Genomic DNA, 24,929 nt, shown 5'->3' with positions numbered 1-24,929 from the left:
GCAGCCACAGCTTCTGCTTACACAAGGCCATCTCTCAATGTGCCAGCCCACCACTATATAGCACCATAGACAATGATTTTTGATACTGAAAATAAAAATAATAATTTGAACTGTAACAACTCTGTTTGGGGTAAACATCCGGCGCAACCACCAGAAAGAGGCCACGCACTCCGGATGCCCCTAGAATTGAATACAACTTTAAACCCTTATGGCATAAAGCAGCCTCAACAACAACTGCAGTTGTCACTCACTGCAACGTCAGAATGTCAAACAACCTCAATGTGTTAGGTAACCCAGTCAAATCCGATTTAGATCCAGTTCCCCCTAAAGACCTCTCAGTCGAGAGCATCAGTGTCTGCTTCTTTCCCTTCTGTCCTTCGAAGGCCTCCTTCGATCTTGCCTTCTACTCTTTTTGCAACGCGCTTGAGACCATGAGGCAGTTGAGGTCTCTGGGCATCTCTCTTCCGGCAAGTATATATCCACTTCAGGAATCTTCAAGGTTTCCACAGGCACTCAGAGAAATGCAAATAGATGTTGGTCTCCGTCTATTTGAAACAAGATCCAGAACGGATATCCCCACCTATTGCAGAGGGTATCCAGTAATATGGTTGCTGAAAAATGGCAGTTGTTACAAAACATCATGGCAAAAGGTTGTGGTGTGACCCTGGAAAAGTGTTTCCATTATACCACACAAGGGCAGCGGGGGCTGTGGGGGTGTCCCCCACTTTCCTTGTGTGATATAATGGGTCCGGTGGTTGCAGGGGTGTCTCCCGCATCCATTATAGCCTTTTTGCCACGATTTATTTTTAAATTGCCATTTATTACATGGAACCTTGCAGATCCCTTTTGCCGTCTGCATCTTTGAATCATTCCCTTGGAAAGGTCTTGAAAGAATTGGAGAGAATATCCCCTAAATTCCAGGCTCCTTAGCTCCCTAGACTTTTGTAAAATAAGTTGTTTGGTCTTAAAGAAGTGGGCTCTTACCAAGACGTCTCATTTGAAAGTTGGAAAATACCTCATGCATTCGGTCAAGCGTGAGGTTCACATCTGCAACGCCCAATATTTCAAGGAGCAGCCCCGGACATATACTTCCAGGTCCTGGTCTTTAATGTCCTTTGGAATCGACCCTGATCCGGATATTGTTTCTGCAGGATCGTTTTTTGGCATCCTCCTGCTTCTCTTCTGCAGTGTGCCTATAAACTCTGAGCGCCACCACCCTCTGTTCTAACTGATCACGGGAGTTTACCTGGTCAGAAAAGTCAGATTCTAGTTCTCCAAGCCTGGATTCAATCTGTTGCACATTGTGGGATAGTTCTTGAAAGGTGTTTTTAATTCCTTCGCTGTTGTCGCCATTTCCTTCTGAATAGATTGGAATAAGCGTAGAATGTCTGTCTCCCTTTGTGGCCGGTTGCGCATCCTCCTCTGCTGAAGGTGCTCGGTCGGAGACCTACCTTGGTTGTTGAAGCATCTCCTTGATAGTATGGTATGATATGGCATTTGTAATGCGCCTATATGCAAGTGTTTCAAGGCGCTACAAGGCAAGGAAGGGAGGGACAGAGGGTGAACCGAGACATTGATTTTACTAGGCGAAATGACATTGAGATCATGCAAGTGCATGCGAGGTGAAAAGTGAAAGGGGAAAGGGGTGGGGGCAGTGCTGTTTATGGGATCAAAATAATAACAAGAAGTACAGCCAGCAGGTGCAAGGTTTAGTGCAGAGAGCAGGTGTCCAAAAGTGCAGGTAGGGGGACTGTAAGGTTACAGATACAGACCCAAGTGCAAGGGTTGCCAGGAGGCAGTGCGGGTGTCTAACTGGGCAGGCAGGGACCTAGGCCTGAAATCAGAGGGTAGCCAGGTGACCAGTGCAGTATCAGACAGGAAATCGGCAGGGGAGAGGAAGAGAGAAAGCGGAAGCAAAGAGGAAGCTCTTGAGGTGCTTCCGGAACTGGAGATGGTTCTCCTCAAGTTTCAGAGAGGCAGGGAGGATGTTCCAAAGAGATCTACCACCATCTTGTTGCTTAGAGAAGTGACTCACCATGAGAAAGTTGGAGGTGGAGGAGCGAAGAGCTCGAGTAGGAAGGTATTTGCAAAGAGAGAGTTGGAGGTATTGAGGACCCAGTCCCCAGAAGGCCATGTGGACAATGCAGAGGGTCTTGAACTTAATCCTTGCAGCCACGGGGAGTCAATGCAGTGATTTCAGTGCTGGAGAGATATGTTCCCTGGGCTTGAGGCCAAGGACAAGTCTCGCAGTCCTGTTCAGGATGAGTTGCAGGGGGCAGAGAGTAGAAGCAGGCAGATTCAGAAAGAGGTTGTTGCATTAGTCCAGCATAGAGAGAACCAGAGCTTTAGAGACAGTGAGCTCCTAGGGGAAGGAGAGGAAACAAAGAATACCTCTGAGGAGGTGCAATTGGTAGTTTGACTTCTTAGAGACGTCGGAGATGTGAGAAGAAAAGAAGAGTGTAAAGTCGAAGATTACCCAGAGGTTCTTAGCCTCACAGGTGGGAACAGGAAGAGGGCCAAGGGAGGACGGCCAGAGAGTGCCCGGAAAGGAGGGTGCAGGTGTGCTGATGAGGAGAATCTTGTCTTACTGGCATTAAGGCAGAGATTGTTGGCGGCACACCACTCCTGAATAGCAGACAGACAGTCAGATTTGAGAGAAGGAGAAGCGGTGGCAGAAGGCAGCCTGAAAACGAGTGTCATCCGCATAGCACTGAAAGTTGGAGCAGAGAGTGGCAATGCAGTGGGCGAGAGGTAACAGGTATTGGTTGAACAGCCAGGGAGAGAGGTAAGACCCCTGGGCAACACCACAGGTAGAGAGTTAGATAGAGGAAAGGAAGGACCCAAGTTGGACATGGGGTGGTCGATCAGAGACGAACAAGGTCAGACAGGCCAGCGCCTGATCGGTGATACCCAGGTTATCACGGAGACGATGGAATAGGATGGCATGGTTGACCATGTCAAAGGCAGAAGAGAGATTGTGTAAAATGAGGACAGAGGGGAGATTAGAATCAAGGTTAGAGAGCAGGTCTTCACGACTTGCACTTTTCGTGAATCACCCCTGATGAAGGGTCTATATTAGCTATGCTAAAGAACTGAAAGATTTTGAGTATGATATGACATATATTAATATACGTCAGGATTAAGTTACATTTGTAGCATGGAAAACCTTTGCATTCATTTAACCATTTGTAACAGTACTGTTGATTCAGAGATGTTTTGTACTGTTGCTTGGCAATACTTTTGATGGTCAGTCAGATGGAGGGTACACTGATTGAAAAATATTGTTACAAATTATATACAAGATCTTTGATTTTAATATGAAAAAACAAAAGATACAAAGAAAATAAGACAAAAAGAGGCCCATAGCTTGATCCTAAGTTACCTATGGGTGGAGGTTTGATGTTTTCATTTATTCCGAGTAACTGAACCATATGGTTAAAAATCTCGGAATCCTCTTGTTATTTAAATAGGTCTTTATGTTACCTGCATTTAGCAGTTCACTCTGGTGCCCATCTAACCACGATTATTATGTTATACCAACAGTCTTTTGTAAACTACAAGATTACCACCTTAGTGGCAGGCAGTGTGACAAACCGTCAATCTGAGACAGGGACAGGGTCAGTTTTATATAATTTATTTTGAGCTGGCTCATTTTACATAATTGTGTGAAGATAATAGAGGTCTATTCAATCTGATCCCCAATGTCTCTCCCGATCAGAAAGGGGTTTGCTACAATCTCCATTGTTCTAGATCTCCTTTCTTTAGCTCCCATTCGATTTTATTTTTAATCTTTCTGTTCAAGTTCTCTGCCACTTTTTCCCTCACTCCCTGAATTTGTTCTCTATGGTTTTTTTCCTCTCTTTGTTTTTTTTCTTTTTCTTTCTCCTACGGGATTGTTCTCCTCTAGTCCCTCCTCAAACATCTTATATTATTTCCCTAGGCCTTGTTTGTGGTTGTTTCAATCTGCTGCATTCTAGGTCCGCTTCGGTCTCCCCCTCTGGGTTCTCTTCTCTCTGTCCTCATCTGGGCTTCTCTGCTCTATCTTCTGCCACTCTTTGGGGTATCTCTTTTTTTCTCTTACATAGGTTCTCTATGCTCTGCCCTCCTCCGGGGTTCTCTTTGGTCTGTCCTTCTATGCACATTTTTTGCTCTGAGATTCTCTGAGGTTTTCTTTGCTCTGCGTTTCTCTGGGCTAGCTTTTGCTCTAACTTCCTCTGGCGCCCCTCTGAGATGCTGTCTGTTTTGCCCATCTCTGTGATTCTCTTTGCTCTGCCTTTATCAGAGGTTCTGGTCTCAATGGGTACGCTTTGTTCTGCCCGTCTTTGGGTGTTAGGTGAGAGGTTATCTAGGGTAGTGGGCGTGAGAGATGGCTTTGTGTCACTGAAGGTTTTTTAAGAGGCTAGGGCTTATCTCAGGGGGATTAAGGCTACTGAGCAGTTTCACAGGGAGTAGTTGATGTCTTTCTCTCCTGAAAATCTGGATGCTTGACAAGACCGGTCTTCTTTGTATCCTTGCTCGAGAGCCCTCTCAGCTGGAGCCTGGGTGCCTCCATACTTGTAATGTATAACCATTATTTAGGGTTCCCCAGACCATTAGAATGCTTTCTTACACTGCCCCGGTTTCTCCTAGACTTCAGTGCCTTAAGGCTGGTGATGGGCTGAAAACCTCCTCTAGGTCTTATATAACAGAGCGGGTGATGGCACACGGCTCCATAATCACCCTAGCCTCGTAATCCAGCCTAAAATGAGCTAACAACCCACCGAAGCAGAAACATTATTACTCCCATTGCTCTCTTTTAAACTGTCTACCTTTTTCTGGTCAAGTGTGCAGCACTTTGTTATTCATATCTTATTGCTTTTAAGGCACTGACAAACATGCATTGTGAGTACTCTTAGTCATAACACACAATCTTCAAACCCTTTGTTTCTGGAGAATCAGGTCTTCGAAAAAACTGTTTTTAATCATGGTGGGCACCAATGCTTTTATCTTCCATACAGGAATCATTGACAAGAGGAGGAAAAGCACAGTTAGCAAAAAAACATTGCTGTAAAACTGATAACTGACGAAAATGAGTACTAGACCAATGCAACCGATTTACCTTGATTCCACCCCATCCTTGATGTGAGAGAAAATCCACTGGTGTTACAAGTCCAACCTTAAATGGATAACGCAAGAGGAAGTCCAACTCAAGAGGTTGCACTTCTTTCTTCATTATCAAAATCTGTAAACATAATATAAACATTTTGATAAAGTTGTCGCTCCATCTTACTGGTGTACAAGCGATCACTGCTGAGATTTACAGACACAAGAATCAGTAAATTGGAGATGTGTCCCTTACCTGAAAAACAACTTGTGCTGAGAAGATGATTTTGTCCTTTTCAAAGAGTCCACGCGTTGTATAAATGAAGACTGAGAATGTGATCTCATCTGTTAGATTTATTACCCTTTGCTTGACGTCATCTGCTGGTGGTGTGCGGAGGATTGCTCGCTCAAACACCACACTGAATGCCTGCTCCAAAATCAATTTATATAAATGTAACAATTTAAAATTTCACCAACAATCACTTAAACAAGCATGAATTAAGAACATGTTGCATCAAGGAGTAACAGAACTCCATTCCTTCAGTCGTCAAATGCAGTTTATAAGGAAGCCCAAATGAGACTAGGGGCCTCATTCCGACCCTGGCGTTAACCAAGGCGCTATTAGCGCCTTGGTTGACACCGTTATCTTTCCGACTCCGCCATGGTAAATGGCGGAATTACCACCCCATTCCAAGGTTGGCGGGGTCGGTAATTCCCCATTCACCATGGGCCCTTCCCCATTCCCATTTTTGCCCCATAGGGCTCAATGGGAATGGGGAAGGTGCTAATTTCGGCACCATAAATTACGGTGCCGTAATTAGCTCCAAGGTCCCTTTGCGGGTTGGTTTTTTAATGCCTGCAAAAAGCAGGTGTTAAGTTTCAACCCAGAATAGGGCGGTAAGGGTTTAACGGCACCGGTCTCGTTACCGGTGACCGTTAACCCTTACCGCCCGACTCGGAATGAGGCCCTAGCAGTGTTAAGTATCTTCAAATGAGTGACACAGCTTAGTGCCAGAAGAGCCTCTTAAATGGGAACTGGATAAGGTACTATAGATAGAATAGAATAGAAGAAACAGCAAAAAGTACATTTTATATTCCAAAAGGTTTCATGTTCCCCCACCTTCTAAGTGCTGACTGTTTCTTTGTTTTAGCATTTTTGGTGTTGCCACATAAGATGTTGCTTCAGTGTCACCTGTAACCAAAACAATGGGCCTCATTCCGAGTCGGGCGGTAAGGGTTAACGGTCACTGGTAACGAGACCGGTGCCGTTAAACCCTTACCGCCCTATTCCGAGTTCCCTTTGCGGGTTGGAACTTAACACCTGCTTTTTGCCGTAATTAGCACCTTCCCCATTCCCATTGAGCCCTATGGGGCAAAAATGGGAATGGGGAAGGGCCCATGGTGAATGGGGAATTACCGACCCCGCCAACCTTGGAATGGGGCGGTAATTCCGCCATTCACCATGACAGAGTCGGAAAGATAACGGCGTCAACCAAGGCGCTAATAGCGCCTTGGTTAACACCAGGGTCGGAATGAGGCCCAATGTTACAGAGAGGAGAAAGAAGCAAAAGGGTATGTTGTTGGCATGGCAACTTCCAATGATACTGGATTGCATTGACTGGATCACATATTATTGTTGTGCCTTGCTGCTCACAATGATTTCGTCTGGCAGCATGTCTCAATTTAGGCACGAACAAACAAACAAAACCAAAAAACTGCACCGCCCTGTACATTATGAAGACCGAGTAATATAGTATCTCATCCTAGTCCTTCATTAATGACTTTACGTTGCCTTCAAACAATTTCCCTTCACCATTGCTTTAATTTTAGGAATGCAGGCATGTACTTACAGGGCAGAGCGATAATCGGAGCATTTGTGCTATGGCTGCGTAATGGGAGACAGGTGGCCGTAAATACTGTTTAGAAGTGTAATTCAAACCTATTAAGGGTTTGGTTTGAAGAGGAGGTGCCAATCAACTCAACATAGCTTTGGAAAACGTTTGGAAATCTACACCCAATCGCCACGTTAACCTTCTGCAGCACCACAGCTGAGAATGGCCAAAACTGTGTGTTAAAAAGGGAGGCGAATCCGCAATGCTACAAAGAGCAGCCTTCAGTTTATCCCAGGTGTAGGTGGTTGAAGGAGGGTAGCAGTGGGAATCTGAAGTGTACAGTAGAGTAATTACAAAAGTGGAGGGATGAAGGAGATAGTGAAGAATGAGGAAAGAAATGAAAGGAGAGTAGAAGGAGGAAGACATTTTTAATAGCAGAGATGACAGAGGAAAGACATTGAAAATGGACCAGAAGGAGGAGGAGGTGAAATCAATGTGTAGGGGGGTGTGAGGAGTGGGAGAGAAGCTAAGAGGAGAAGTCAGTCCAGAATGTCCGACATTGCAGGGTGTTAATGAAGAGAGTTAAGTACAGAGAGGGAGAGTAAAGCAGAAATTCAGGTGGATAAGGTGAAGATGATCAATGACAGCAGTGCCTGACCACTGTATGCTGGCAATGACTGTGGCAGCATCTGCCATCAGTTTTCCGGGGCTCATGCTTCTTTAGTTCGCCAGTCCATGACAGGCCCTGTTTTGTGCTGTAAAAGAAACCATATTGAATCTCATTTTGTGAGCTCTGACATGTCTGTTGATCCCCCAGCCGTGACAATGCTCTGCATGGGACATGAGAGGCCCTTGTCCCAGGCCTCTCATGTGCGAAGAATGAGAGGCCTGGAACAAAGGAGGCTATTTGTGTGCTCAAAGGAGTTCCCTTCAGCAAGCCACAAGTTCCAATGTTTGTTAGTATTTGTAGTCCATTTAAACCCCAATTATCATAAATATATTCCCTAAGCAGACACATTTTGTTTTTCCAAAGACACAATCAAAAATCCCCACTTGTCACATGTAAGATCAGCTGCTAAAGTTTGAGAGGAATCTTGTGGGGAATCAGGAAAATCCTGTTGAAAAGGAGAACATTAGCAGGATCAATATTGTTTCAAAAGTTGACGAGGAACTGACTAAATGACCCTCCAACCACAAACAGCATGCTTGAAGGAACATCATGTATCTTCCAGCTTCCTCTGCGGCCACAGAGTCTTGTGGGCTCCCACTCATATGGCAAGGCGGATCACTGCCATTTCCATAAAAAAAAGAAGTTCCCTACTTCTACCCCTACCTCATGCAAGAACATATATAAAGTTAATGATGAAGCTCTGTTATAGAGAGAAGAATTTGGAAATCTCCCTGTAAATGAACACATTTTCAGGAACCTTTCTACCTCTAACTCAGGATGTTGGCCAGCATAAGAAATGTTCCTGTAAGGACCCCCATTTGCATATGAGCCCCTTCGGAGCCTGACAAAGGCAACCCAAGACTGACTCGCAGCTGGCAAGATGACCCAACTTGGCATTACACATTGCTTTTTCATAAACACAAAAAAATCCAACACATAACACTAATGAGTTTAAATATTTTTGAAAAAGCAATTAATACAACTGACTCGTAGGTCCATCTAACCAACAGGACACATTGCACATTGTCACAAGGCACATCAGATCTCCCTCACTTATCGACACAGTAATCAGTACATCTTCCCGACATCATTAAGCACCTGTTCCTGCTAACTTCATTAGTTACATGGGTGAGCTACACGACCTTCCGACTCCCCTCTATATTATACCAACCTCGTTTATCCATTTTGATCTTGCAATGAATGTTAGTGAATATAATCGATCAAAGGCTCCCAGATATTTCTAGGTTTACTATTCCTTGGCAGAAAAGAACCATATTATGTTTGCTTATCTTCATATAAAGCACAGGAACTCAACCCGTTTTTAAAAATGGGTGTGTTCTTTTGTGTCAGGATTTAGCTACCAATAACCTAGCCACAGCTGATGCCATACCAAGAAAACATCATTTTAGTTTTCTCTCCACAATGAATATACTCAACAACCAGATTTGTGGTGCCATCGGGGTATTATCACCTATTATTTTGTTGACCACTCCCACTGTCTATTCTCAAAAACCCCTAACTATGGGGCAGTACCATGCCAATTATAGAAAATCTTGTAAAATAATGCACTGTCGTGTTGGGCATCTGGCAGGTATGAATGTACACTAGCAGAGGTGTAATAAAATTGATACAGGTACTTAAAGTGTGCCAGACTAGTCATGCAGACTTGGTTTGGGTGCATGCCCAATCTCAATCTTGATCAGCAAATTGAAATTCCTGTATACCCTCGTACGTGGCCATCACATGTGTGATACGTAAAGGCGCAGCAATAACTGTGCTATAATGAATGTTTCTGGATCAATTTGCGTAGCGTACATGTGTCTCTAGTGTGTGGATCAACCGAAAATTTTAAAACATTGTCAGCTCCCCACTTCTGCTTCAAATGTTCAATGAAAGCAAAACGTCTCCCTCATATAGGTCCTGCATCTTGGTTAGCATGCAACTAGTTTCATCACAAAAGCAAAATGGTAGAGCAACAGGGGGCATCCTTGTCTCATGCCTGGGGTGGTGAATATTAGCACAGATAACATACCTTTTATTAGAACCACTGCTTTGGGAGAAACATACAGTAACTGTACCCAAGATATAAAGATAGATATAAACTGCACGCCCATTCCAGAGCTCTTCAAGACCTCAAACAGAAAGGCACACAACCATATCAAACTCTTTTTCTGTTTCAAAATACTGACTATGGATGGGATATCAGGAATGATATTAGACATTGGCAAAAATAGTGTTCGTAGGTTATTTAGGGTAGACCGCCAGGAACAAACCATGCCTGGTCATTGAATATTAAAGGCAAAATATGGAGGATCAAATTTGTGTTTACCAAAGATAGGGGTCTGCGTGATACACACTTAGAGGGGGATTGTGAAGGGTTGCCACCTGGCAAGGGTCTGGAAGCCCTGCCTTTTTTAGATGTAATAATACAACCATGATGTTAATTCTATCTCAAAATGGGTAGCTTGCTAACCATGCCCCGTGTTCAGCAAACTCCAAAAGCATACTATGCACCTGTGCCCTGAAGAGTCAGTCTCATGATCCTACGCACCTGCTCTCCAGGGTCAGAGCAGGTTTAGGGGTTAAAGGTGCCTTCTTGACAGCTGCACTGATAGCCAAGTCACTTCAGCGCAGGGGCTGCCTTTAAGATATACATCTCTGTTACCAACCACATTATCATGAGAGCTACTATCCTGGTGGCGGTGGTACACTTTAAATATAAGTCATACCTGGGTTCAATGTTTGGTGGCTAGTATCTTCCGTAATTATTAAAGCAACATTAAATTGATATCATACATGTGTCAGTACTGTGAGCCTAACCCAGCTGCGGAGGTATTTGAAGGGTTATGTGTATTCTGATCAAACAACCTGGTTTAGCAAGTAGCAAGATTCAAGATTGAGGAAAGGCAGCAGGAAGTGCTATAATATCAGATAGTCAGCTTCGGCCAGACTTGGGCTTTTACAACTTGTTACTATTGTGGCAAGGAGATAACATCTTTTTAGGTACATGGGATCCTGTTATTCATTGTCCAGGGAAGTCTGGCCATCTGGTAGAGTCAGTTTAGGGCTGAGTAATAAACCCTGTGCAAGGAATTAGAAAATGTTTTTTGGGTTTCAATGAGGTTATCAGAATGTTCCCAGATCCCATGCGTGCTGAATTGGTAGTCATATAGATTAGTGGGAAATGAGGATGCCAGCAAGTCTGGGTGGATAAGCTATTTATTGCCAGCTCAAAGGCAACTTCTTTATTCCATCCTCTCTTCATGTTATTGAAGTGTCCTTGCAAAGACCATGTGCATCACATTCAGGGTTAGAGATCTTTGGCCAGATGGAACTTGTAATGAATTACGTTTGTTGTGTTAATGTTTAACCATGGGATGGCGTCAAGGCCTACCAAGGAAAGATCCCCAAAAGGGATGTGCTGTAAAAATGAGCTAATTTAAAGATATGTTGAAACAGTATAGTAGTTAAATAAGCATGTCCATTAAGAGCGTGGGAATAAATGGTGATTGGATTTCTTTTGTATAGGTTTGACCAATCAAGAGTTGGGGGCTGATTTGTAATAAAATATGGTGGAGTGTTTAACTATTGCCAAATATATAAAATATGTAAACTTGTGTGGTTTGAGGAGACTCAGGTTAGTGTAACTCCACAGCGTCACTTGGTTCCTCTGGGCCGTTTTTGCAATAAACTTGCTTTACGGACAAACATGCACTCGCTTCTTAAGAGGTGGACCTAATGTGGGTTATGGTTATCAGAGGTCCATCCGCACATTTGGCATCCCTGGGTGGGCTGCAGGATTTTCAAGACCTTGGTTGTTTCATGTCTGCACAACTCGGCTGCAGTGCTTCTCTGCGGGGACCAGTCCTCCACGCATTGTAAAAGGAGCGATCTACAGGTGCCATATTGGTTAGAGGCCTGTCTGCTCCCCGGAGGCGTGGTGGCATGGTCCAGCATCAGGACGAAATGAAGAAGCACACTTTGGAGTGCTTTGGGGACCAGTTTCACGCAAGTGCATTTTTGTCAGGTAAAAAAATAGGGTAGTAGGGGAAAACAAGGGTTTTCCTTTAGTTTAAGGGTATGTGTGGAATTAGACATGGGTAGGTGGGTATAAAGGGTAAGCGTTTTTGCGGAGTGAATGCACTGTTTAATGTTGTATACCTTCTTTCTATATATTTTTTGCCTAGTTTGTTATTTTAGAGGTGGGAGGTGGTATCTCCACCAGTACATCCATTGTGAGGGTTGCCCTGGTACCCATTCGGTTTAATTGTCTGGTTGGCTGGTGCCCACACCTAGCGGTGAGGTGGCATCTTTATAGTAAATCCACCCATAGATACCTTTCTGTAGTATACCCTTGGCACCCTTCATTCTGTATTGACTGTGCAGACTGAAGGGTAGTGTCCTGTAGTCAGAGTAACATGGCAGTGTAGTCAGAAATGCTCTACTAGTGATGAAAAGATAGAGGAAGTAGTATTGTAGTGAAAAACAGTGTGCTCCTTTGTACTCAAATGAAGGATATATATTGAAGAAGTGAAGAGGATTTGTGCAGACATGTTTTTTGATAATATGCTGTGTTTTGTGTAAGATTGAGAATTATAATTAAAGTGAGTAGCTAAGTGAAGTGATCGTGGTTAAAGTGAATGAGGTAAGTGACTGTGGGGAAGATTAAAAAACTGGGAAGGATGAACAAGTTGTTCCTTTGGGTGAAATTGTTTGCAGTGGTTTCGGCCTTTGTGTTTTAAGTAATTGATTTTGAAGTGAAATTGTTAAAAGTTAGACTAGTTTTGGAGTATAGAGACTCTACTGAATCACTTGTGTCAGGTACTTCCTGGCTATAAGATAAAGATTTTGAAGTACTGTTGAGAATGGTTGTGGAAAACTAAGGATAACATGCTCAATTCTTAACCTAATGAGGGGACCTATGATAAGGGAATGTTGGAAAACCTGTATACTTTCTTAGTCAATAGTCACAAGGGTTTGAAGTCAGAGAATCTTTTAAATAGTTGTGGAGGATGTATGAGCAGAGCGGGAAGGCCCATAATGTTAGTCTCAGAGGAAGGGCCAAGAAAGGAGGATGCAGGAATTCCTTCCGCATCTCCCCCATATGGGTGCTATCGTTTATTGCCCGCAGAAGGATACACCAATGCTGAGTTTGAACCTCCATTTTTTCCAGCGGCCACTCCAGTGGTTCTGAGACGGACATGGGTCATGCCTCCCTCAGCGCGAATCTTAAGAGATGGGATACTGAGGAAAGTGGAAGGGTAACTGCTTCAATGGATAGGGCCGCAGAAATATTGAGAACAGAGGGCAGAAAGGGAATAACTCCCCTGACTGCTAGATCAGCAGAGAGATTAGGGGTGGAGGAGCGAGAGAGAGAGAGAGAGAGACCGACAACCAGAAGACTAGATGAAGGGCTGATAATGGGCATAAAAAGAGAGACCACTACGAAAGAGGATAGGCTGCAAATGGTAGTGTAAAAGCAGGAACTGGAATAAATGGAAGAAGCATTGAGGCTAGCTGGTGAAGAGGCAGTGCTATTATGACAATAGAGAAGTGGAGAGCGGGAAGAAGTGGCTAGGCATGTAAAGGAAGTAGAAAAAGAAAGATGGAGGCATGGACAAGTTCTTGTTGATTTGGATAGGTCACTTATCAAGGAGGTCAATGTAGACCTTGAGGACGAAAGTGTTCTTATGGGTACATGATTTGAGTAAGATGAACAGTAACCAGCACCATACGGTAGTGCCAAGTATGTTTTCATGGCCATAGATACGCCAGGGGATGAGGGCGCGGCTTGCGGCCGTGGCATTTGGCATGGCTTCCTAGAAGCTCCCGGCACTGCACTCGCCATCAACCATATATTCGCCAGGCAACTCTAACTCCAATATCTCATAAGGCGGCTCAATGAGAGATGAATACACGAGGCACGTTTTGGCAGAAGCAGGGCTTCCAAGACAGCCCCAGTCACATTAAATGAAGGAGTGGATTTGGCCCAGAGGGACGAACAAAAATACAAAATGGCGGCCGTGACGAGTCTGCACCCACAACAGTCTCCGAGAGAAGTGAGAGTAAGGTAATGACACGCTTCCTAAATCTTGCGGCAGCCTTATCCAGAAACACAGGCGTCAGCGTCTGCCACGCCGAAACCCACAATGCAGGCAGCATGGAGGCAAGAAATTTAAGCGCTCAGTTTTTGTTCCCTGGGTAGGATATGCAGCACTGTGTAGGGGGCATGCCACCTGTCACAGCTCGCACTACGGCATCTGCCCGCACCAGCGCACAAGCCACGTCCTGACACTCAGCAGGCGGAGAATGCTCCTATGGATCAGCTGAGCAACCGCTACGAACAATGGCAATCAAGCGGCTCCCTCCCACCACAGCATAGGAGGTGAGGCCCCCAGTGATTATAGGTGACCACCCCAGACCTCAACAATACGGCCGGTCCTGCTGGCCTCCTCACTATGGGTATGGGCATGTGACACGCTCAAGCTGAGCGTACCGCCTGAGTCCCTGGCGGGTGGATTATCACTAACACCAGCATCGCCTGCAGTGCACTGTTGAATAGATCCATTTGTAACACCTAAGCCTCCAATTTGATTATTTTCTTCTCTTCCTTCCGAGTCTACCGAACGGGAGGGGAGCAACACAAAGGAGCCATTGTATTGCAAGCCCAGCCAAAGTGCCTGCACCACCAAATTCCCCCAGGCGCGGCGCACTCCACTATAACAATGCACTGAAATCACTGGAATCCGGGGAAGGGCCAGTACACATAATCCTCACTGAGGGCTCCCACCCCCATGCCAAACTACGTAATCCACCATTGCCGACTCCAGAGGGAGAGGAATACGCAGCCCCGAATCTACAGCTTTGCTTACCGATCAGGGCCACATCTGAAGTTGGGGCCCCGGACCTCAGGGCTACGATAGGGAGGCCTATTGAACAGACACTTGGGGGAACACTTCCCAAAAATAGCTCGCTGGTGCCCGGAGGAAGCAACCAGGAGCAAGAGCAAGGGTCAGCACAGAATGCGTTAACCCAGACAGAAATTCTCACTGCAAGCCCACGACACGGCTGCACCCTCCGGCGGGACAGAACAAAGAGGCACGCACCAGAAACAGGTGAACCCAAACAGCCTGAGTGGCAGACACATCCCAGGAAGTCCCACATCCGGACACATCCTTATCACCTGCAGACATAGTTGTTACCTGACTTTGGACTCTATACAATAATCAGTGGCAATAGGGCGCACCACCGCCACAGCGCCACTGAGCGGAAGCCCCGGGGGGAACAACGGCGAAAAGCGCTAAGAGCACAAAGCAGACCAACATCTCCATGCTGCTGGGACATCCTAACCCTGACAAAGCAAAAAAGGAGGAACATGTGGAGACACAGCTGGCTGAGGGAGATGTGCCCCCCAGTTGCTACCCATCCACACAATCAGTGACTAAATCAGACCTCCCGGACCTGCTGGCAGAGATGACTAGGGAGTAGCAGAAGGGCACAGAGGAAGTGATGAGAAAAATAACCACATTAGACACATTGAAGAGGTTGAAAGCAGAATGGCAGAAATAGAGAATAACCTCTGTGAGCAAGATCGGAGAGGGAGCGGACAGGATATCGGCCCTTGAAGCATGATGTAAGTCACTGGAAAAAAAACAAGAAGATGCAGAGAACCGCTTTAGCGCTTTAGACAGAACAACATCCGGCTACAGGGCATACCCATCTCGGTCACGGACACAGAACTGGAAAACTTCACAAAGGACTTATTCTGATTCATACTAACGCTGCCAGATAGTACCATGCTGGAGATTGATAGAGTACATCATACCAGATCCAAACAAGCTTTCTCCACTCCCCCGGATGTGCTGGCAAGGGTGCATTTTTACCAGGTGAAGAAGGAAATAATGCAGCAGGCAAAGAACTCTAAACATATCCAGTTCAGGGATGCAACTATATTGCTCTACCAAGACTTGGCAAACAGCGCACTTAAAAAGGAAGGCCTGAAGCATCTTACCGAATGGCTGAGGGAAAGGAAGATCTCATACTGCTGGGGTTTTCATACCTTGATGAACTTTACCTGCAAGGGCAAACAATGGCAAATCCATAACCCGAAGGAGGCAGAAAAACTCTTGGGTCCCGAGAAGGAGAGCGAAGACACCAAAAAGAAAGGAGCAACACTTCATGCATCCACAGGGAAAGCTCCCACAGGAGCCTGGTCCCAGGTGGAACGAAGGCCTAGGACCCGGGACCCACCTCAAAAGAACAAGAAACCGGACAAGGACTGAACATGTCTATTCAGCAATAGGTTTGGCCATGACACATGGGCCTCTGACCATTCTGAGCCGGATCTCTCTTTTGCCGTTGGGACCTGGCTCCGGGCTGGGGACCGAATGCAGGTGCTGAATGGGTTGCGGGCGACACCCAAGACGCTTAAGATAATTTCCATCACACAATTTTCACTATGTTTTGCCGAAGAATAAACAAGGGGCCCGTTGGCCTCCAGCACGGTTGGTGGCGAGCCAGAGACGGATACCCCGTTGGTAGAGGGCTGGACTGAACATTGCGAGTTACAGGCACGGGGGAGGCGGGAGGGAAAGTGGGGAGTTAGTACAGAGGTGAATAAACAGAACAAAACAACAACAACACAAAGAAACATTAGAACAGACAATCGGGGCACATTAAGGGATTTCACAAGGGATATTGTCGGAGAGGGTCCACAATGGAGTGAAAAACATAATGGGGTCCATGGAAGCTGTCGCGGGCAGGGAACTAAGGTTCATACGTGGAATGTGCAGGGCCTTCCCAGGAAAGAGGAAGTCTGTAGAGCGGAGACTAAGCCAAAATATCCGCAGAGATTGTGTGTCTAAAGGAGACCCATCTCCTGCAGACAGATGAGAAATGAATCAACTTCAATGGATTTAAGAAGCATTGCTTTGCCACGGCAGGTGAGAAAAGGAGAGGCGTAGTTCTCCTGTTTAGCGAGAATGTGCCCTTAACACGAGTTACTGTAAAACGGGATCCCATCGGTAGATTTTTGATGGTGAAAGGGTATCTTCTCGAGCAACCATTAATTATAGCCTCCATTTACTGGCCGAATAACGCACGATACTGTTTCTTACACGACATGATACCAACCATCCTAGCATTCAGGGAAGGCCATTTTATGATCGGGGCAATTTCAATTTAGTTCCAGACCCGCAAATCGATAAAACACTACCCCCAAAGAGGGCAGACTTCTCCCGAGCCATAGGGCTTGATGAATTCCTTAGGGAGTCGGGAACAGTGGACATTTGGAGGCTCGCCAACATGGGCACACAAACTTCACCTTCCATTCACACGTGCACAAAGGCTTCTCTAGGACTGACCTTATTTTAATGTCCAGTGTCCTTTTCCCCTGTCTGGAGATGGTACAAATTCTCCAGAGAGCACTATCAGACCATGCACCTGTCACGGCAGAATTGCGAATCCACGGCCTCCCGAATTCCCCCCAGATCTAGTGGAAACTTCAGGACTCAATCTTGTAAGATCCCTCAATCAGAAACGAGTTAGCCGAGACACACACATTATTTCAGGGAAAACATAACAGGAGAATGCCCACTAGCCACGGTCTGGGATGCTATGAAGCCAGTGGTGCCAGGGGTCTTAACTAGCACTGCTAAGACGGAATGGTCAACTTCAGCAGACTAAATTAGAGAAGAGAGTTGAGGAGCTAGAAAAGAATTTTAAAAAGCGGCAATCCACCAAAGGGGGCAGGGACCTCAAAAAAGCAAAAACTGCACTAGAGTTTCACTTTGCCGATAAATCAGCAAGGGTGCTAGCATACACCAAATACTATTACGTAAATGGTAATAAGGTAAACTGCCTGCTAGCCTATCAACTGAAAAAAGTCTACATGAGAAATAGTATTCCAAAACTCAAGGGGGTGGATGGGCGATCTGGTATTTGGAGGAAGAGAAAATAGAGATAATAGTCGGGCATCATAGAGAAATCCTGTCAGGACCCTCTATAGAGCCTGAGGCCCAAACCCTTTTCTGGCAATCTATTCAAAAAGTCTGCCCCCCCTACTCAGCTGGACTCCCTAGAGTTTCCGATCACAATAGAGGAAACTGCAGGGTCATACATTCTTTGAAGAGTGCTGCCCCGGGTCCCGACGGGCTCACGGCTCGGTTTTATAAGACATTTACCCATATTCCAGCCTCGCAAGCTCTCTACCCTTTTCAACTCCTTCCTAATAACTGGCGACAGCTCCCCAGTCATGGATCAATCACTTACAGTACTCATTTCCAAACCAGGCAAGGACCCCGAATAATGTGCCTCATACAGGTCGATCACACTGATGAACAATGACAGATAGATCTTTTCCAAGATCTTAGCAACTAGACTACAGACGGTTCTCCCCGAATTATTCCACCCAGACCAAACAGGGTTTGTCCCCGGATGTAATACCCAAGACAATATAAGGAGTACAATCAATTTATTACAAAGTGCCACTCGAATGGGTTTGGAACTGGTTATTATCTCTCTTGATGCACATTAAGCTTTCGTCCTGCTAGATTGAGGGAACATCAGCCGAACATTGTCTCATTTTGGATTCAGCCCCAACTTTATGAAATGGTCCATGGTCAATTGCGAGCATCCCACCACATCCCTGAGGATAAATGGAACAAGATCAGCTAAAATCAACATATCTAGAGGCACCAAGTGGGTGAATACACATACAAAGCTGCCATGTGCACAACCAATGTCCTACTCACCCTAACTCATGCAGACAGCTCGATGGAGGCCCTTTAGCAAGAAACCAAGGCATTCGGTAACGCATCAGGTTTAAGGGTTAATTATTCTAAATCCGCAGCCTTGGCAATTAACATTCCATGAAAGCACAGGCTAGTTCTGGCAATCAATCATCCTATCCCTTGGGCTAAATCATGCGTCAGCTATCTAGGGGTGCAAATCCCAAACAAATTATAATGCATATACCGATCTAACTTCCCACGGTTATTCAGCGAACTACACAAAGGACCTCATTACAACACCGGCGCTAAACAATGGCGCTTTTAGCACCATGGTTGGTGCCGGTGTTGTAACAGGTCCACCATGGTTCAATGGGGAATTATCACCCCATTCCAAGGTTGGCGGGGCGGTAATTCCCCATTGAACCATGGCCCTTCCCCATTCCCATTTTCGCCCCATAGGGCTCTATGGGAATGGGGAAGGCGCTAAGTACGGTACCGCAAATTGCGGTACCGTACTTAGCACCAAGGTCCCTTTGCGGGTCCCTACTTTAACGGCTGGTATAGACGAGCCATTAAGGTCGGGTCCCGCAAACGGACCTCGTGATCAGGCGCTAATGGGTTAATGGCGCCGCAGCCTTTTACGGTGCCGTTAACCCATTAGTGCCAGGGTCGCAATGAGGCCCAAAGATCTAGAATGCTGGCACAGGCAGGAGGTCTCCTGGTTGGGGAGATAAACAGATAAACAGAGGTGAAAATGAACATTGTGTCAAGGCTAATTTTCCATTGTACAGCCCTGCCAGTCTACATCCCAGAGGGCGACCTCCAAAAACTGGAGAAAAGCATAATGAAGTTCTTTTGTGGGGGGACCACGCATATCGAAATGGATCATGCCGCGAAGCACAGGCATGTGTGGGCTGGGGTTCCCGGTGTATCTAGATATTGCTGGGTGGCTCAACTCTCTCATGCCTTCAGGTGGCAAGTAACAATCAACCCGCCCCGATGGAAGCAATTAGAGCAAGCATGAAGACCTGCTCCACTAACAACTCTACCACATATCACAGCCCCTCGAGCCACCCCAAACTCAGGCCCACTAACTTCTACTAAGAACACAATCAAAAGCTGGAAGAATGCAACCTGCAAATGGGGTTGCAAAGGCACTCTCAGGACCCTAACCCTATTATGAAACAACCCCGAATTCACTCCCGGCTTGCACCCCCAAGGATTTGACAGATTGAGAGAGGGGGGACTAACACAGGTATCTGACTTCCTTGGCTATTGGGACACCCCTAACATTCGAAGACTGGAAAGCCCAAACGATTCCACTACACACAACTAAGGCATTGGATATTGCAAAGTACTGTTAGGGCCAATGGAGGGAGGGACCGAACAGCTTTAGAAAGCACAATGACAACACTAACCTACAAAGGCAACGTCTCACCCACATACCAACTTCTCGACAAAACTGACCCTAATAGGAAGGAAAAATACATGCTTAACTGGGAAAGGGACCTGGGACGAGTATTAGAACTTGAAGATTGTATTTGGGCTTGAATGTATAAAAGTTCTAAATGTGTCACTGATAAGGAAGGGGGCTGAAAGTTTCCTACAGATGGTATTTGACTCTGGAACTACTAAAGAAAAGTAACCCTTCGATCTCATCTCAATGCTGCAGAGGATGCTCGACCATCGGGTTCTTATTTCACCTGCTATGGTCCTGCTCGAAAGCAACGCAATTCTGGAGAGAGGTACTGGAACATATTTGGCTAATAATGGGCCTAACCATTCCATGGGACCTGGGCATAGTTCTATTGAGGGACACCGAAGGAGGATCTTTCCCACTTACGGGGAACATATCAAATTTGTGTCCAGCATGACCTAGATAAAGTAGTAGGGATGAAGGCCAAGGGTTGGCCAGAAATTCAGGCACATATTGTATAGTCTACCCGGGCCTTCCACGCGTGAATGGGTGGGACACAGCTACGGTAAGTACTGAAAAAATCATACTCAACATTACTCATGGTCAGGAGACTTAAAATAATGTATTCAAAAACAAGCAAGAACATTCCAAGATGGTGGCGGAGAGGGGAAGTCGTGTCTGAGTGCAGCTCTGATTCCCCCCCCCCCGGTTGCAGCAGCAGAGGTAGTGAAACATGCGTACTATGGGCTCCTAAAGCACATTTAAGTACTCGGAGGACCGGAGGACAAGTATTAAAGTCAGAGGATGCGCGATCTGAGTCCCACGAAAATCAGACTACTGTGAGGGCGCCAGTGTAGTCGGAGAGCGGCAGATGGCGCTGGCCGTTGGAGACTCCCACCATCCCATTAGCGGAGATTCAGCAGTGGGGAAAAGTTCTGCGGCAGAGAAGGGGACCAAGTCCAGCACCGGAGTGCAGAGCCAGGAAGAAGTCAGCACACACCGCCCCGGGGGCTCAGAAGGGACGGGTGGCGCGGAGTCGGGTGGTGCCCGACGCAGGAGAGATCTGCGTCCCTACCTCTGTCGAGGCGGGCCAGCGGAGGTAGCAGAGGGAGTCAATTGGGCCTGCGGGGTAGAAGACACAGGCCCCGGCCCATCGGCAGCAGCCTCCCTCCGGTGGGGCTCTACATCGGCTCCTGTTCCGCGGGGACGAAACAGCACTCGCTTGGCACAGACAGCCTGTGGGACATGCACGGGGGCTGCTGGGACGAGCATCCACCAGCAGCGTGAGGCGCCCCACATAGGTGTACGGTGCCTTTAAGGTAACCCCCCGTCACTTTACCGGACTGGCAGTTCAGCAGAATAAAGTGCCACATTCTGCATTGTCCCATTGCAGCCAGGGTGACAGAGACAACAGCCAGAGGGGCTATGAGTTAAGCTTTTGCGGGTCCCCGTTGGGTCCGGCAGGTGGGTGCCCCATGGACTACAAATACGGGGCTGTGACATTAGAACCCGGGAGGCAGGGGGAGAGTATCCTCCCCCCGGGTCCACGGCTAACTCCAGAGACGTGGGACGCCCCTGGGGACAAAATTGGGGCACAGGAACGGCCAACTCGGACCCCAACTCACAGAGCTCCCGAGGCAGTACTAGAGGGGGAGCGACAAGAGGATCCTCCAGGCGCCAACCGACAGTTGGATTCCCCGTCAGGGAGGAGCGGCCTGATCTCCATCAATCGCAGATCTCCAAAGAACGGCATCGATGTCCAAATCAAGGGGGAAACAACAGCAGGCCATCCAACAAACGCCACAGAGAAGACAAGAGCATAATCTACCCTCCCTTTGGGGAGTGGACACATCAGCACAAGTGAGGAAAACGAATCTGGAGGACAGCCTCACAGTGAGGAACCAGTAGCCACTGTCAGTGAGATGGCATCGAAGGAGGATATGAAAGAGTGGTTTGGGGAGCTTCAGGCGCAGCTTATGACCACAGTCCAAACTCAATTTGAGACAATAAAAGATGAGATTAAAACTGCACTCTGCACTACATGAATTGAGAACGGAGGTGGCAACCTTGGGAGAACAGACAGACACCCTGGAGAAGGTGGTGCAAAATCCCAACAAGCCGGGGCCCAGGAACGCCTGATTCGCCTCACCCACAACCTTGAAATACAATGTGAGGACATAGAAAACCACCCGAGGCACTCGAATATTAGGATAAAGCACATGGTGGAATCGGTGGAGGAGAAAGACTTGAAAGAGGCAGTTCAACAAGTCTTTAAGGACATCCTTGACATGAAAGATGAAGAAGAGGTGCTTATAGACAGAGTCCACTGGGTGGGCCCCAGGCGAGAGGGTGAACCGGGAGCCAGGCCTAGAGATGTGCTGGTGGTGATGGCTTCCTACTTTCAAAGGGAGCAAATCATGAGGAAAGCAAGAGTTATGGACCACATTCGAATGAATGGCAAAGACATGGGGCCTCATTACGAAGTTGGAGGTAGTCATGGCGCTATTAGCGCCATGACTACCTCCAATACCAGTACTGTGTCCGGTCCCGTTCAATGGGGACTTACCGGACTATTCCGACCTTTGAGAGACCGGTAAGTCCCCATTGAAAAAGTCATTCCCCATTCCCATTTCAGCCCCCATAGACTCAATGGGAAGGGGGAAGGTGCTAATAATGGTACCGTTATTAGCTCTGAAGTCCCTTAACGGGTCCCTTACATAACGCCTGGTAAAACCAGGCGCTAAGGAAGGGACCCGCTAAGGGACATCGTAGTAGGGCGGTAAGGGATTACCGGCACCGATGCCCTTACCGGTGCCAGTAATCCCTTACCGCCCACCTCATAGAGTTGTATCAAGACCTAGCACAGGCCACACTGCAGAAACGTAGGGAGAAGGGCCCAGTGCTAAAAGAGCTAAGAGCGAAACAAATAAGATATAAGTGGACATTCCCGTTTGGTCTGTTGTTTAGTTCTCTACTCTTTGACCTTCACAACTTATCCAGAACAGGACTGCAAGACTTGTCCTTGGCCTCAAGCCCAGGGATCGTATCTCTCCAGCTCTGAAATCTCTTCACCGGCCCCCCATGGCTGCAAAGATCACGTTCAAGACCCTCTGCCTCATCTACAAGGCTTTCTGGGGCCTGGGACCGCTCTACCTCCAACTTTCTCTTCCAAAACATCTTCCTTCTGGAGCTCTACGCTCATCCACCTCGAAATCTGAGAGGGTCAGATGCTCCTCCCAGCAGAGAGTTGGAGGCAGACCTATCTCCTCGGCTGGGGCCTCCCTCTGGAATAGCCTCCTTGCCTCTCTCAAACTTGAGAAGAACCATCTCCGGTTCCGGAAGCAACTGAAAGCCTTCCTTGTCATTTCCGCTTTCTCTCCTCCTCTCCCCAGCGGATGCACCTGAATGCTCCGCGCACTGGTCACCGGCTGACTTTGGGCCCAGGCTCCTGCATGTCCAGTGGCCCTTACACTCCCTCTGGGCTCCCCAGCCCTTAAGGGTCTGTATCTTCAAACCTACAGTCCCTTCTCTCTGCACTTATGAGCCGCACCCTGGCTGCACTTGTGAGTTAAGTGCGCATCCCCTTCCCCTCCCTCTCCCCCTGGCACTTCCCACCTTCCCTCTTCCCTGCACTTGCGCGATCTGAATGACAGAAGGCCTAGTACGGTTTGTCCTCCCCTCCTTGTCTTGTCATGCCTAGAAACACTTGTGTACAGGCGCGTTATGAATGCCACATCAGACCAGACCTGGTTCTCTCGAAGCTGGATTACTGTAACAGCCTCTATCTTAATCTGCCTGCCTCCACTCTCCGCCCTCTGCAACTCATCCAGAACAGAACTGCGAGACTTGTCCTTGGCCTCAAGCCCAGGGACCGTATCTCTCCAGGACTGAAATCTCTACACTGGCTCCCAGTGGCTGCGAGGATAAAGTTCAAAACCCTCTGCATTGTCCACAAGGCCTTCTGGGGCCTGGGTCCTAAATACCTTCAACTCTCTCTTCCCAAATATCTTCCTTCCCGAGCCCTTCGCTCATCCGCCTCCAACTCCCTCAGGGTCAGCCGCTTCTCGAAGCAACGAGCTGGGGGTAGATCTCTCTCCGCGGCAGGGGCCTCCCTCTGGAACAGCCTTCCTGCCTCCCTGAAACTTGAGGAGAACCATCTCCGGTTCCGGAAGCACCTCAAAATCTTCCTCTTTGCTTCTGCTTTCTCTCTCCCTCTCCCCTGCTGAACAGCTAATATTCTTCACTGAAACTGCACTGATTCTGCAACTGGACCACTCTTAACAGCCTCGGTCCTGGGCCCAGCCACTCTCCACTTGCACTGATGCCCTGGAACCCCTCTGCACTGCGGGACTGTCTCTGTATCCCTACAGCCCCCCCCCCTTTTCCAGCACTTGTTCTGCACTTACCTTGCACTTGCCACCAGCTGGCCCTATTTATTTATTACTTTACGCCACTTACCTTGTACTGCACTTCCCCCCCTCCCCTTCCCCTTGCACTTTTCCCCCTCCCCCACCCCTGCACTTGCGCGATCTGAATGACACCTGGCCTAGTAGGATCGTTGTCTGTCTCCCCTTGTTCCTCCCCTCCCTGCCTCGTCGCGCCTTGAAACACCTGTGTATAGGCGCGTTACAAATGCCATATCATATCATATCATATCATATTTTCAGAAGCTCTGATGAACATTCCTGAGCAGTATCGACTTTTCAGCTGGACTGAGATGTTCTTTTCTTCTCTATTGGCCCCTGGTTCAAACCATTGCAAGCGCAAAGTGACTCCAGTTCAGCCAATACAAACTTTTGTTGTTTGTGAAATCCTCTGAGACAGTTTTTGGTGTAAGCAAAGAAGAACTATGGGCCCTGAGGCTCACCGTCTTGCAGAATAGGTCTTTGACCTGCTAATAGCTATGGTGGGGCAGTGTGCAAGAAAAGTGGGGGCTTGTGTTGTATATTTCTGCCTCCAAATTATTCAGAAAATTGAACTTTCAATTGTCGTGTTGCACAAGCTTAGGATGACCATGCAGAATGAAGCAGGAATCATAAATGACCTTTGGTTGGACTCTCTTTTTTCTTGGGCACCATTGTGGATGAGCTTTGCTGTTGTGATCCTAATGCCAATGTGTGTCTTTTTTTAAATGATATTTTGCTTCTGTCAAATGCTCTGAAGATACCGTTCTGTCCAGGTGCCGAAAGCAGCTGCCA

The 24,929-nt window shown here is 47.1% G+C and overlaps 1 protein-coding gene across 1 annotated transcript in view; it reads right to left on the bottom strand.

Moving 5' to 3' along the window:
• The window catches only part of DNAH17 (dynein axonemal heavy chain 17), an 8,024,690-nt gene that overhangs the window by 947,764 nt on the left and 7,051,997 nt on the right, over nucleotides 1–24,929 (bottom strand). The window contains exons 68-69 of the mRNA XM_069655242.1: nucleotides 5,339–5,509; nucleotides 5,099–5,221 (exon numbers count right to left, since the gene is read on the bottom strand). Of these exons, the coding sequence (XP_069511343.1) occupies nucleotides 5,099–5,221; nucleotides 5,339–5,509 (294 nt within the window). The remainder of the gene's footprint in view (nucleotides 1–5,098; nucleotides 5,222–5,338; nucleotides 5,510–24,929) is intronic.

This window comes from Ambystoma mexicanum, chromosome 3q, assembly GCF_040938575.1.
Source record: "Ambystoma mexicanum isolate Mex_15411 chromosome 3q, UKY_AmexF1_1, whole genome shotgun sequence".
Taxonomy (NCBI): Eukaryota; Metazoa; Chordata; class Amphibia; order Caudata; family Ambystomatidae; genus Ambystoma; species Ambystoma mexicanum.
This window is presented reverse-complemented; position numbering and strand designations above follow the sequence as displayed.